The sequence below is a fragment of the Crotalus tigris genome, unplaced genomic scaffold (assembly GCF_016545835.1).
Source record: "Crotalus tigris isolate CLP2741 ecotype Arizona unplaced genomic scaffold, ASM1654583v1 scf7180000018777.2418813, whole genome shotgun sequence".
NCBI classification, from domain to species: domain Eukaryota; kingdom Metazoa; phylum Chordata; class Lepidosauria; order Squamata; family Viperidae; genus Crotalus; species Crotalus tigris.
In genome coordinates, this window is record NW_024097195.1 from 642,234 (window position 1) to 657,543 (window position 15,310).

General features: G+C 35.1%; 1 protein-coding gene across 8 annotated transcripts in view; it reads right to left on the reverse strand.

Annotated features, from left to right (window-relative positions):
* Nucleotides 1-15,310, reverse strand: part of DCDC1 (doublecortin domain containing 1) — a 301,614-nt gene that overhangs the window by 28,324 nt on the left and 257,980 nt on the right. For all 8 annotated transcript variants that reach the window (XM_039355979.1, XM_039355982.1, XM_039355977.1 and 5 more), the window contains 5 exons: nt 14,088-14,198; nt 7,899-7,998; nt 6,443-6,578; nt 5,455-5,614; nt 1,328-1,486 (listed from right to left, as the gene is read on the reverse strand). In XM_039355979.1, coding sequence (XP_039211913.1) covers nt 1,328-1,486; nt 5,455-5,614; nt 6,443-6,578; nt 7,899-7,998; nt 14,088-14,198 — 666 coding nt within the window. The remainder of the gene's footprint in view (nt 1-1,327; nt 1,487-5,454; nt 5,615-6,442; nt 6,579-7,898; nt 7,999-14,087; nt 14,199-15,310) is intronic.

Sequence of the window (15,310 nt, forward strand, 5' to 3'; positions counted from 1 at the left end):
TTTTAAAATAATTACACTAGTACACTATACTAAGAAAAAAGTAAATAAAACTCTAAGATATGTGACAGTGAGCTGGCAAAGAAATAAAGAAGACCTCCTCAAACTCTTGTGAAATGTGAAATAATGGAACTCTAAAGAGGTTATATTATATTACATGTTAATCCTTCCTTTAGAAAATTATTAGATTTTTATGCAATTTTGTTTTCCTTATTGTCTTTTACAGGACTATATCTTAGGAGCTTTTTTTATTTTGAGATATTACAAAGTCTACTTTTTCATAGCCGTATCAGAACCTTATTAATTATTAAGACTCTGAAGTTGAGATACCTGCAGAAAGCAACCCTATCTCCTTCAAAAAAAGATAAAACTGATTCCCTTGCTCATTGCATTTAGTAAACAGGGAGTGGATTGAGAGATGGGTTTTTCTCTTTTGCTGGATTTAACACTTGCCAGAAATATAAGAGTTAATCTCTACAGTATCTCAGCATTCTAATAATTCAAGTGTTCAGATTTGACTTAGTGTCATCTGTGAGATTAGTAAATATCTGCTCAGAGTAATGGTAGAATAAAGTGCTAAACTTTCAGCTATTTCTAATTATGTAGTGAATGTCTTAACTGTTTATTAAGATTTAATCTTGAAACAGAATTGCATCAGGGTACAAGTAGTCCTCAACCTATGACCACAATTGAGCTTAAAATTTACGTTGCTAACCAAGGCAGTTGTTAAGTGAGTTTTGCCCCATTTTATGATCTTTTTGCTGCAGTTGTTAAGTTGTTAAGTAAATGAGGTAGTCATTAAGTGAATCTGGCTTCCCACATCTATCTTGCTGTTTCAGAGGCCAGCTGAGAAGGTTACAAATGGTACTCTTATGACCCAGGATAGTGCAACTCTCATAAATACATGCCAGTTGCCATGTGCTCAAATTTTGATCATGTAACCTTGGGGTTTCTGTAATGGTTATAAGAGTGAAAACTGGTCATAAGTCACTTTTTCCAGTGCCGTTGTAACTTCGAATGTTGACTAAATAATGGTTGTAAGTCAAGGACTACCTGTAGAGCTGAAATCATTATAATAGGCATTTAATTTTCAAACTGACATTATAATTTTAAATAAATTATTATCAACCTAGAACACAGTTTTACTTCAATATAATCTGAGCAGGTTTGATACAAGGACAATTATATCAGAAACACTCTTTTAGTTGATGCTCTCTTATTAAAAGATGGTATCCTTATAATTGTATTATGTGTAATTTTTAGAATGTAATAATAAAAAGATATAAAAGGAATAAAATTAATTCACTATATGCAAGTATAAATAACTGACCTGTATTTTTTATATAACTCTGCATCTTCAAAAAACTGCTCAGTTTTTTCTTTCTGAATGTTGTAGTCCTCATCAAAATCATAGGAAATTTGCTGCCACGCATATTTTGTAGACCTATGATATGCTTCTGTTTTAAGATGTGACCGTATGTGTGAATTTCTGGAAAGATATAGAGGCCCACCAAGGCTCACTTATTACCAGTGATTTTTTTCAGAGATTTGAGCCATTGATTAAAACTGAGTTTCCAAAAGAGCATACCACGTTAAAGTGTTACACTGTTTATTCTACTATTAATAAGAATTTGAGTTTCATAAATCCTTGGACTGAAATGTTTAATTACATGCCTTAAATTCATTGAAATGAATGACATAATAAACTCCATGGAAGACAATGGCCAATGTGATTTGGATAACAGATCTAAAACAGTGTAATAGTCAAGATTTATTCATGTATATTGCTTGAAGGAACAGAATCAGGCTTTAGACAAGTAGTGGAAAGCATATTTTGCAAGCTACATACAAGCACAAATAAAAAACTGGGATGTGCTAGGGGGTAGGCTCCCTGAGAATAGCTAGAAAGTGAGATGCTTCTTGTAGCACAAAATGTTTTTTCTAATATTAATTGTAAGCTATATCAACTATGCCAGGGGTGTCAAACTGCCAGCCCACAGGCTGAATGCGTCACATGGAAGCCACGCCCACCCCAGCTCTGGCAAGGGGGAAAAGTCGCTATATATCATGACATGTCATGTGACATGGCGAGTTTAACACCCCTGAACTATGACAACTAGAAATACACTATGGAACTTTTCTTTTGGAAGTTATGCATTGTTAAATATATGGGCATATGTGTATGAAATATATTATAAGCATATCTCTAATGTATTAATTATGTATTAATAAAATTTTATTCTTGATTTAAAACACTTAATATTTAAATATTTGTTATATTAAACATATTAAGTATAAATATATTAATATAAAAGATTTAAATTTCTAATTGTCTATTTAAAAAACAAAGTGGCTCTGCAAGTTAATGAAGATAATTAAGCAGCAAATCTCACCCTCACTAGCACTAATGATGTCACCTAGTTAGGCACTGAAAGGTCTGCAAGTAACCAAACTCAGAGAGCACCAAGGTCTCCACAAGAGAACTAAAAACATAATTTAAAATTCAAAACCATAATGTTAAAACACATAATTGGTTTATTTCTGCAGTTAAATGCTCCTTCATTTTTGGAGGCAGATTACTGTATTAAAAGCATGAATAAATTAATTGTAATAAATCAATCCCAGGTGCCACTATTCAGGAATAGCATGTTCTTACTTGTCCCCAAATACCTTTCTGTACAGTCATATTTTTTTTCCTCCACAAAAATAAATTAGAGAGGGGTGATCTGAATATCATTAGATCTGCAAATTACTTGATGCCTTCAATATGCTATAAGTGGTTTTTTTTCCCCCTCAAATACTAGGATATGGAGTTTTGGCCAACAAGGCAGTACAGTATTCAACTTAGCTATAGTGGTATTATTCACAGAGTTGCAATCTATATATTAAAAACCCACCTTTTCTTCCGCTGAAATTTAATTCAATGTGTTCAACCTTCCAAAGATTGGGACAGTTTGGGGAAAAAAACCAGTGAAGCCTTATTATGGAAATAATATCCCAAAAGCCACATCCGACTTCTTTTGTCTTTTAAACTGTGTTTGTTTCATTGATTGGATATGGAGTTGTATGAAATGTGGAAGGACATCTTTATTCATTCTTCCTTCCCCTACATCTACTTATGAGCTCCAAAATCTGTTCCAGAATAACCCTCTTGGAATGATAGCTGAGATTGCAAAGAGGCAAAAAAATACTAATAGCAACAGTTCTTGATAATAAGCTGATTGCAGAAAGCAGTGAGGAAGGAAGAATGAGGAAGAATCTAATTTCAACTGGGAGGACATTCCAAAGGGCCACCCACAAGCAGTGCTTCCTGGCCTTGACCCCTCGTCTCCCAAGCTGCTTCTCCCCCCAAAATTATGTAAACTGGGCCTATTCTTGGTGGAAAGTGCAGTCCTGAAGATAACTGGTGCCAAGTCATAGAAGGGTTTATAGGTTAGAATTAGCACTTTTAACTTGTGCCCAGTATCTTATTGATAGCCGATGCAGGACCTGTAGTATAAGTATAATGTGCTCCCAAGGCCAGGTTTTAATGTTTATATGGATGGCTGCACTCTGGACTATTTGCAGCTTCCAAGTTGTTTTTAAAAGCACCCCAATAGAGTATGTTAAAGCAGTGGGAACTTGCTGCTTTTTGTGCAAGAGACAAAAATTACAGAATCCTTTAGGTGAGATGAACAGAGGAAAATTTAATAAATAAATAAATCCAGAGCTTTGGAGAAATATGTCCACTTGTAAAATTCACAGTGTAATAATCAAATCTTTAATTTTCTATGGCTACACACACACACACACACACACACACACACACACACACACACACGAAGGCCGAATCTTTAGATTAGATTAGATTAGAATTATTACATCAAGATATGTTATATACTATTGACACCAAAATAAATAGTTCATCATCAGTGAAGTATTATATATAGACTGGTATTAATATATCTAAGATGGCAAATACTCTCTATAAGTTAGAAATGGCATAGCATTTCTAGAAGGATTATTTCTAATACTGGGGAACTTTTTTAATATTTTAGAAAACAACAGTGCCATCTAACGTGCAACAGAATTAATGCAATATGTCTATATACTGGTATTTTCATTAGTATTCTACTTCCCACTTTCAGCATTCTTCCACTGTGGCAGTGCACAAATAACAGAAAGTGGGCAAGGAGGTGCTGGTAAGTTAATCAATCATTCTTCAAAATACATATACATTCCGGCTTTCATTCCCTTTCTGAACTTTGGCCAAACAGATTGTAGGTTTTTGTACCAATCATGAACAACAAAAGTTCCATCATATAAAGTGCATTTCTTTCATGGAGTCATAATAAAAATGAACACATGGAGCATTTATATTTATGTGCTATCTATAAAATACAAATATCATTTGAAAAAGAAGATAATTTCAATGCTGAATAAAGAACAAAATGTTTCTAATTTATGTGGTAAGAGATATACTAGATCCTAACAGAATGCATCACAAAACTGTTTTACAGAAAATTACAAGAAAGTGAAATAGCAGACTGTATACTGTTGCATCAGGATATATCTCTGAATTTGAAAATACACAGTCAACAAAACAGATACGCTTGCCTTCTAAGAAAATATTCTCTCAGCACATAAAAATCACATGTCTTCTCCCTCAGAAAACCTTCCAGCAGGCAGATCCAGAAGTTCAAGCCATTCTATTTATTTTTATTTTAGTTAGAGCTATTCTACTTCCACTGGTGGCTTTTGACTTTGAGCGATCTTAATTTTTTTTAAAAAAAAATGTGGGTGCTAAATATAAGTGGGAGATAATTTGTAACATTGAACAGTGCTGAGGTAAGGCTATTTAAAATCCCATTAAGAACATAATAGCCCATCTTAAACCAGAAATTTGTTTCTTACATGGCTAACCAGATGCCTCTGGGGTCTCAGCAGGCAGGAAATAGACATACACTCCTCTTCTTCTATTGTTCTCTAGTATTCAGAGGTATATTAATGCTGTATTCAATCCAGAATGTCAAGGCTAATAGTAATCAATAAACCTATTCTTGATTAATTTATCTCATCCATTTTAGAACTATGCAAGTTGGTGGCCATCACTGTGAATTCCACAGTTTAATAATGCATCATGTGAGGACACATGAGGTGTATTGTGTATTGTGATTCTATGCATTCTAATTCTTTTTCCCAGTCAGCTTGATTAGAGGAAGAAAGAACACCTTGATTTCATATGTCTTGATTATATTTAGTAGAGCTGTTCACTATTATGAGGGCCAGTTTGGTGTAATGGTTAAGGGGTATGCCTAGAAATTAAGAGACCATGAATTCTAGTCCTGCTGAGGCACCAAGCCAGCTGGATAATTTTGGGTTAGTCATTTTTTCTCAGCCCCAAGAAGAAGGCAACGTAAACAGTTTCTGAAATCTTGTAAAAAAAAAAAATTGAAGGTATTACTTTGGACCACTTACAGATATTTATCTGTGTCATCTTTTATTTTTTCAATGCTTTTTTCACATTTTTCTTTCTCTGGCTCTTCAGCACCTTTTTTTTCTTCAAATTCCACTAAAGCTCTTGCAACAGAAAGTTTAGCACCAACAACAATGTCATTCTTGGCTTGCAAAACAAAATCTGGAAAATGAATTCAAACTTATTTAAAACAAGTTACAGACGAGTTTTCTTATCTATCATCAATAATTTATAAAAATGTAATTTAAAATCAGATTTCCAGCAAAAAATAAAGAACATTTTTAAACCTTTAACCTATAAACACCCACACCTATTTCCTGGATCACTGAATACCAAAAAAGGAGTATTGTAAACTGAACTATTGATCTAATTTCCATGGAAGTTGTATTTTGCCTAAAACAGACCCAGTTTTCAAAAGGATTGTTCTAATTCCATCTAATCAAGTGGGTCATGAAAACACCATTGAGTTTGCTATCTTGTTTACTTAGCCTTTTGATGGGAAAAAATCAGCAATGAAAAAGTAGTTCAAAAAGTAAGGATTTCCATAACAGAATCTGGAAGCATGGACCATATATTTCCCTGTCAGTGCCTACCTGGCCAATGAGGAAAGAGTTAGTGAAAAAGACTGGAACAAGAGTCATGGGATACCAGGTTTTCTTGGACAAATTGAAGGAGACTGTGTGTACTCCAAAGCACAACTTTCTTCCCATTTATTGTGAATATATGCTACCAGATCCATTGATCTGTCTGTGCTCTTTTTATAGTGTGATGGGGGAAAAATATTTAAATTCCTCATGTTTTCTGATGTACCTGCATAATGCATTATTCTTTGACATTATAATGCCTTGATTCCAAGCATGACTCACATGAAACCCAACATGGGACAAAGGGGTCAGCCAATGATTTCCATTCAGGTGGTAAATGCCTAATATTAGCTAGCTGTCATTATATACAGTCTTTTTAACAAAGCATAGAAAATAATGTGCTCACTTTTTAGGTTCCTCATGACACAGTATGCACGCATAGCCATTATATCAGATGCTAAATTATTACATTGGAGACGTTTCTTGTGCTGAGCTGTAGTCCACTGCGGATCAATCCATTGCTCTCCACAAGATATGTAAAGCTGTTTTTAAAAAATGAGAACTGAATGTGGTTCACATTCACATTTCATTTTTAAAAATAAATTCATGCATTTTCTTTTCTGATGCATGAATTCAAATCTGCTCCCAGATTCAATATGTATTTCTACAGAATATATAATTGTATTTTTATAACATAGTAACAAACATTCTTATTAATGCAATAATATGCAATAGTGCCTTTCCCAAAATTATCTTGTAAATTATTTAACACAAGTCCAAGTTCTTACTAAAAGGCCAGGCTTGCCACAATTATCTTACTGTATTGACAATACTTTAAAGCTAAATAGTTTATAAGTCTTCTGCAGAAAATCCACATGGAAAGTCTACTAGTAGTTGAGCATAATGCAAATGAAAATGAAAAATAAGTTTGCTTTCCTGAACAGAAATTTGCAAAACATTATTCCAACTCCTCAGCAAAAAGTAAAATAAATTTCCCAAATAGTATACAGATCAGCAAAACTTTATTTGCATTAAAATACAAGAAAATACATGAAACTATAGTACAAATCTCTGAAGTAACATGTGACAAAATAAATACAGGGACAGATAATTCATTTTTCTTTTTTTGTTAAGGATTATAGTCAATAAAAACTATGAATTTGTGGGTAATAGTATAACAGTGCCTGAGCTAAATTTTAATACAATAAATACTGAAATAAATTTGCTGAGGTACTGAGGCAACCATGGAATGGGTCAGTGGTGGGATTCAAATATGCGAACAACCGGTTCTCTGCATGGATGCTGCTTCCGGAAGTCCATTCTGGGTCTGAGCAACAAAAAATTAGCTACCAGTTCTGCCGAAGTGGTGCAAACCGGCTGAGTCCCACCACTGGAATGGATATCAAGAAAAAAAAAAGTATAAAAATAGTACAGGTAGACCTGTACAAGCATCCCTTTTTAATGTGTGTCATATTTCATTAAAGGTTCCAAACTACGACCTGAGATCCATTAAAGTTAAACAACAGCACAAATCCTTGCACCAGCTAATTCCTTACTGCACTTCTATGCCAGATTATTCTGTAACCCTTCTGACCTGATTTTGATTTAATATAGAAAACTAGTTGTTATTTTAAAAATCCATTCTAATGGCCATCTGCTGGCATAATATAACTACATTTTGCTGACTTGTTCGCCGGTAATTGTGCCCAAATGATGGGAACCAAACAGAAGGAAGTAAGCCTAAATATTCCAATGCATGGATTGAATGAAAGACAGGAAATACTATTTAAACCATACTAATTTTATTGGAAAAATATTTTTTGAAGAAAGTATTGGCAAATACATTTTTTTATTTTTCTTACCAGCTGATCCTTCTCCAAGTCTTTCAAAACAAAGAGTTCCACTCCTTTTTCAGTGAACAGCCTTCTTGCAGCAAAGGGCAAATTCAGCGCTGTGGTACACCTTTTTAACAAAGGAAAGCATGTGTGTAATGTTTGCATTAAGTCTTCAACACTTGATGGACTAGAAATGGAATGTTACATCAGGATAACTGTACTCCTCATTAGGAATATCAATTAACCTAGCACTATTATAACCAAAGGGTAACTCACCCTTTTCCGAACTTAAGGACCATAAGTCCAAACATCTCAAGGGAGCCCTTATTCTGTTAAAGTGAAAATAGTTTCAGGTCTGGGAACAGACCTCTCATCCACAGGGAGCAATTCCAAGACTAGTAATCCCTCAACTGTACAATCCTTGCAGAATGAGAAACACAGTTTCAAAGAGCATTTGCTCTTCCGCCAAATGGTACCATTTATTTGTGAATAAATACTGAAGATGTTGATACTTTCTACGTGACTTCTAAAGCTGTACTGCCATACTTAACAGCTGCATTTTAATACAAGCCCATTTTTCTATTCTGTACTTATAGACATTTTACTGTGGCTAAGAATTGTCAATTAATAAGAAGTTGCCATTGTTGCCACCCCTAACAAGCCAAGGTAAAAATAGGTGGCATTTGCATAATACCTTGATGGAGGGACTAAAAGGCTTGGGAGGACTTTGTATAGACATTGGATACTCCAAAATCACTTGTGTAATCCCACACGATTTGCAGCTAAACTGATTCATTTCTTTGGACCTGAACTTGAAGATGATGAGAAATTATGAACACCCTCAAGCAGAATGAGAGTGCCAGTTCCTATTGGTGGGAAGTTCATCTTATCTCACCTCCCAGGACTTAGGCTTAGGTCAGACTCTTCTCTCTCTTTAAGATTCACCTTCCATGCTTTTACACAAGTTGTTTTAAAAATGCAGTATCATGCCTTTGTTATTTATACTAATCTTGGAAGTTCTCAATAGAAATATGAGACCAGATCCAGGAAGATCCAGAAATTAAAGGAATGGAGATAAAAGATGAAAGCTACAAACTACAAGTATTTGCGGATGACCTGGTATTTATTCTAGAAGAACAGTTGGAGACAATTTCTAATCTATTGAAAAGAATAGAAGAATTTGGAGAAGTAGCAGGACTGAAGATAAACAGAGAAAAAAAACAAAGTTATAGTTAAAAACCTTACAGATAAGCAAAAGAAAACTGTCAGAAAAAATATACTTACAAATAGTTAAGAAAGTTAAATATTTGGGAATATACTTAACAGCAAGATATGCAAAGATAAAAGAAGATAATTATATAAAATTACTAAATCAAGTAAAATTAGATTTGGAAAAATGGAAAAATTTACAACTATCAGTGTTAGGAAGAATAGCTACCGTGAAAATGAATATTTTACCAAAACTCCTCTTTCTATTCTAAACAGCACCTATAAAAATAGAAAAGAAGTTTTTTGATGATCTGTATACACTGATCTCAAAATTCATTTAGCAAGGAAGGAAAGCTAGAATTAAACGGAAAATGCTACAAGAAGCTAAAGAAAATGGAGGATTTGGATTACTGGATTGCGTCTTATACTACCAAGCATGTGCTATAACATGGCTAAAAGAATGGATAACTCTAAGAAATAAAAGATTGTAATATTTAGAAGGACATGACTTGCAACATGGATGGCACACATTTCTATGGTATGAAAAGAACAAAATCCACAGATATTTCCAAAACCACTATATAAGAAATGCACTATTATCTGTATGGGAAAAGATAAAATCAAAAATCTATACGAAAATCCCAGGATGGCTATCAATGATGGAAGCATTTGTGCACCCAAACTTAGTTAAATCTGAGAAAATCTTAACATATAAGGATATTCTGAATACAGATGGGAAATTAAAATCTAAACAAGAGTTGGAAAATCAGAGTACTGCCTTATCATGGTGGCCTCGACTGCAAATACAACCTTATTTCACCTCCCAGGATTTAGGCTTAGGCCAGACTCTTCTCTCTTTATAAGGATTCACCTTCCATGCTTTTACACATATTTTTTTTAAAAATGCAATATAATGCCTTTATAATTGCTTTGTAGGTCCCCCTTATTACAATTGCTGGCAATTCCTAAGTAAGGAATATATAAATAACACAGACTGTGCAATATTTAACAAATTATAAAAATGAACAAGAATATGGGCCATTGATTGAATATTTGTTTTGGGGGGGGCATTTTTATTTTGGTTAGTTGGAGAGAACAATAGAACAATGCCTATGTGTAGAAGTGACCTACATTTATGTCTATGTAGATTCTCAGTCATCCAGGTTATGGTTCATATTTCACATCCAAGAAGCTTCTTCAGAACTGAAGAAGCTTCTTGGGTGAGAAACAAAATGTCTTTAAGGAAAAACAAAGAAAGCCCAGTTGCCTCTTGAAAAAAGCACATTTGGGACAACCTAAGCTTATATTTCAAGCATCATTGACTGACTTTCAGATCTCTAAATGTGCAATGAAATCTGATAACATTGAATAAATGACAAGCAACAAAGATAAAAACTTGGATAGCCTATTCGGTAAATGAAATTAAACAATTGTAATGGTCCCTCAACAAAAGTATGTATAGTCAAGGCCATGGTTTTCCCAGTTGCAATGTATGGATGTGAAAGTTGGACCATAAGAAAGGCTGAGCGCAAAAGAATTGAGGCCTTTGAACTATGGTGCTGGAGAAGACTCCTGCGAGTCCCCTGGATTGCAAGGAGATCAAATCAGTCAGTCCTAGACGAGATCAACCCTGACTGCTCTTTAGAAGGCCAGATCCTGAAGTTGAAACTCAAGTACTTTGGCTACCTAATGAGAAGGAAGGACTCACTGGAGAAGAGCCTAATGCTGGGAAAGATTGAGGGCAATAGAAGAAGGGGACGACAGAGAATGAGGTGGCTATATGGAGTCACTGAAGAGTAGGCGTGAGCTTAAATGGATTCCAGAAGTTGGTAGAGGACAGGAAGGCCTGGAGGAACATTGTCCATGGGGTCACAATGAGTCAGACATGACTTTGCAACTAACCACAACAATGGTCCCTCATCATTCTAATATATTAATGGTGAATATCAATGACACAATGTCACAAGGTTCTTTTTGAACTGGATGTATATTTTGCTTTGCAAGGATGACAACAGACAGAAAACATGACAGTGGAGGTTTTTATGCTTTTTACTATTTACAGTGAAGCTATTTACAACAGGTATGTACAATACAATCCTGGTATTAGATTTCTTCCTAAGTCTCCCTCCTAGAAACCATCTTCTTTGAGCAACCTTGCTTCCTCCCCCTTTTGGGGGCCTTATGAAGAAAAAAGAGAGTGAAAAGAAAGGAATGGACTGGATTTATACTGTAGAGTGCTCACCACAGCTTGACTTTTTCCTTGATCTGCTGAACCAAACATCTACTGTTTCTCCACTGAGGGAAGAACCTCTCTTAGGATCTTTTGCCTAGTCCTTCCCAATGGCTTCATCAATGTTTGAGAATCTCCTCCTTCCCATCTTGGGTCTTATGTGGTTACATGTAGCCCTCCAGTTTCATTGTTACCATCTTGGGTGGAACATTATTCCTCTGGGTCTTCACTTCCCTTTTTCCAGGGAAACCATTCAAGGACCTTACTTGTCCCTTGAAGAACAGGAATCAATGGTTGCTCTCCATGCTTAATATCTCTCTCCAACTTGTCTCTCCAGCCACTCTATTCACCATGTGTAGACTTTTTCTCTCTTCTGCTTCTCTCTTTCCAATTTTAGGTCAGATGCCCAGCAACTGAGGAGGTGGATGTCCCATCTGGGCTATAGACCCCCAACACCTATGGCCTGACTAGCATCCAAGTCAGCTCATCAGTTCTTGTGACAACAAAGCTGCCCTTCAAGACCAGAATTGAGCTTCTTCTCCCTTTTTCTCATTCCATTTACTGACTTACACCAGCAGAACAACAGCCATGCCAGGCCACTAAAAACCATATGTGTCATGACTTCCGGTTCTGGTTCGCGATGTTAGCGACCGTGTGAAGAGAGTTGTCCCTTCGCCGGCTGATTTTTCTTCGTCGGTAGACCCTGAAGAGGGTTGAAAGTCATCCTGGAGGGGCGACCACCAATGAGGAGGCTTCTCGTCGACTGCGGGAGGGCGGCAGCTCCTCCCATGGCTTGAGTTACTCCTTAGGGCTGATGAAGCAAAGATCGCCCTGTAAGATGGCCGATCACACAGCCACACCAGCCGAAAGTTACAAGAACATCTAAGTCAGTGGTTCTCAACCTTTCTAATGCTGTGACCCCATAATACAGTTCCCTATGTTGTGGTGACCCCCAACCACTTATACATCACTGGGTGCCAGGGGCGTGGTCAAAGAAAAGGGGAAAAAATGGTGGACAGCCTTGTTTGGCGACCCCCATGAAATGGTCATTCGACCCCAAATGGGGTCCCAACCCACAGGTTGAGAACCACTGATCTAAGCATAAAGAACCACCATGGATGATCAAGGTGAGACCTTTCCCTTCCTCTCTTTATCCTATTTTTTCCTGTAAAAAGCCTTTGGGGAATTATTTCCCTGCTTTCAGAGAGCGAGGTTGATTAATGTGGGCAGAGAAGCTTTGAACAAAACAAAAGAATAATTAATTTTATTGACTATTTTCACTTCTATTTACTTTGGGGTCCCGAAAAACCTCTTATTATTGAACTTCATTATTTGACCTAATTCATATGTGGAGAATATTACTTTTTTTAAAAAAAAAAATTAATGTTGTTTTGGGTATCTAGGAAAAGATTGTATAATCTACTGAGGACATCTTGTGGTGAAATTTAAAACTACAACTGCCTTCTCTTGTTTGATGCTGAGGTTGGTTTTGACCTTCAAATCATCACAAAAGGGAAAAGATAAAGAAATTGAAACAACTGCAGTTGTGGGGGGTGGACATTGCCTAACTGCTATCAAATATAGCCCCCACTAAAAGATAAAAGGATTGCTTCTAGCCATTATGGAAATGGAGAAACCCTATTTACAACTTAACTGTAAACTTATACTGGAAAAAATTCATGAAGCCACTGAGCAAGTATGCGCTAAAATAAAAGAGATTACTACAGAAATAAAAAGCAGAAACCCTATTTTAAATTTACAAACTGAATCCCAGATTTCACCTGATCATCTTACAAACCAAAAAACAATACAAGAGGAATCAAGAAACACCAGTGAGGATTTAAAGTCATTTTACATACAACCTATTGAGATTTTTGATGAACAAAAAGTAACTTTAACAGCGACAGGAATTGATGTACAAAATCAACTACTAAGTACAAAACTGGACATAACTAAGTGTCTTACTCAGCAGAATGAAACATTGAGAGTTGAATCTCTAAAACAACAAGGGATTAATTACAAAGAAGTCAGCTTCTCTAAACAGAAAATGGGATATTTTTTTTGATCCAAATGATACCACGAGGAATAAAGAAAGACTTATTTCTAGACATAGAAGCTCTGTTATAGAAACCTGCGTGGCACAAAAAGAAAGCCAGAATAAGACTTTAAAATGAGTTTTAAAGCTGTATGTAATGGATTAAAAAGGCTGTTTAGACACGGACTGATTTAAAGTTTAAGACTTAGATCTATAACCGAGAAGAAAAACTTTTGTTTAGTAGAATAAATATGTGAAATAGAGTAAAATTGTATTTTCTGAATTAATATGTTTATTCTATATATGATAATTATTCTATAATATTATGTTATGAAAAGAGGGAAATTGGGAATACCCGAAGCATAAATATTAGGCCTATATAGGGTTAAATTGAAGTATGGTACCTGAAATTTTGTAAAGTTTAAATACAGGACTGGGATTTATATAGTTAAATGATTATCGATAATTTTATTGATTGATTGAACTTTATTAGAAATGTATTCATCTGAATATGGTATATGATTTGTAGGAATTAGAGAGGGATTCTTTAATGAGTTAACTTGAGTTATATATAAATGTTTTGTTTTTTTGGATGATTGATTACCCGATCACCATGTTGCTTCCTAAGCACTTTGTTGTAAAAATTGAAAAACTTAATAAAACTTGTTTTATATATAAAAAAAACAACCATATGAGTCACAATCAAATGGAAAACAACATTTTTTAATATCGACATATTTACCTTTCAAGAAACTGCTGAAATTCTGTGTTGTGTAGTTCCTTTTCTGAATTTGTATCAGTGTACATCTTCTGGTGTCCCCTTGGTTTCTGTTTCTTTTCTGTGTCAGCATTTCTAAAGTAAATCAATGTATCTTATATAAACAGGAAATCCAAATAACTTTTAACATTTATTGTGAATAAATATATAAAAATATAAAAACAAAATTATGTAATTTTGCAGCCTAGAGAAAGATCATTTTCCACTCTTTGATTCTAGCACATGTCATGTTATTAGCATCACTGGAATTACCTGAAACTGATTTTTTTTATATTAGAAAAAGAATTGACACTGCAATATGAGCTCCATTCACTTTCACCCAGGAGAACAGCACACGCAGCATCTCAAATTAATGGAAATTTAAACAACAAAATATCGGGCACTTACATATCCACTGAGTGGTGCCTCTATGAATATCTGAAAACCTGAAAAATATAGTCTAAGCACTGTTTTAGATTAAAACAAATTGATTCATAAGAATGAATTGGGTCGGAAAATCTTTTCAATTGTCTTATATAATTAAATTGCTAGAGGAATGGCTTTTGATCACATTCTTTATAAGTGGGAAAAATACATAATCCTGATAACAAGACATCAAGGGTGATAGCTGATGCAGCAACTGAGCTTTTCCTGAGAATCACCTATCAAGTCTCCCAACCCAAAAGCATCTCGGACATGGCATCCAGGAACATCCTCAAGTAAAAAATTTGTAACTTGGCTGGAAGCTATTACGAAGAATTCTGTTATTGCTGTTTTTACCACTATCAACAAGAGTATTTTTTTATCTTAAAAGAGAGGGGGGGGGGAATAGATCGCCAATTACTGTCACAGTCTATCAAACGTGCTTTCAAACAGACCAATTGAAGAATGATATCATACAATTCCTTCCCTTTTGGCACCTACTTCATTATTGAAACTTCATTAGCGTAATTTTTAATCAAATGTTCACAGAAACAGGTACCATACAGACTTATCTCTTGTATCTATATCAGTGTTTCTCAGCCTTAGCAACTTAAAGATGTGTGGAGTAGAATTCTCAGAATTCCCCAGCCAGCAAAACTTGTTGGGGACTTGTTTTGGAAGTTGACATCTACACACACTAAAGTTTCCATTCTTGAGAAATACTGATCTATATTATCAGCTGGAATCCAAAGAATCAGATTCCTCCTTCCTTCTGCTGAAGAGGA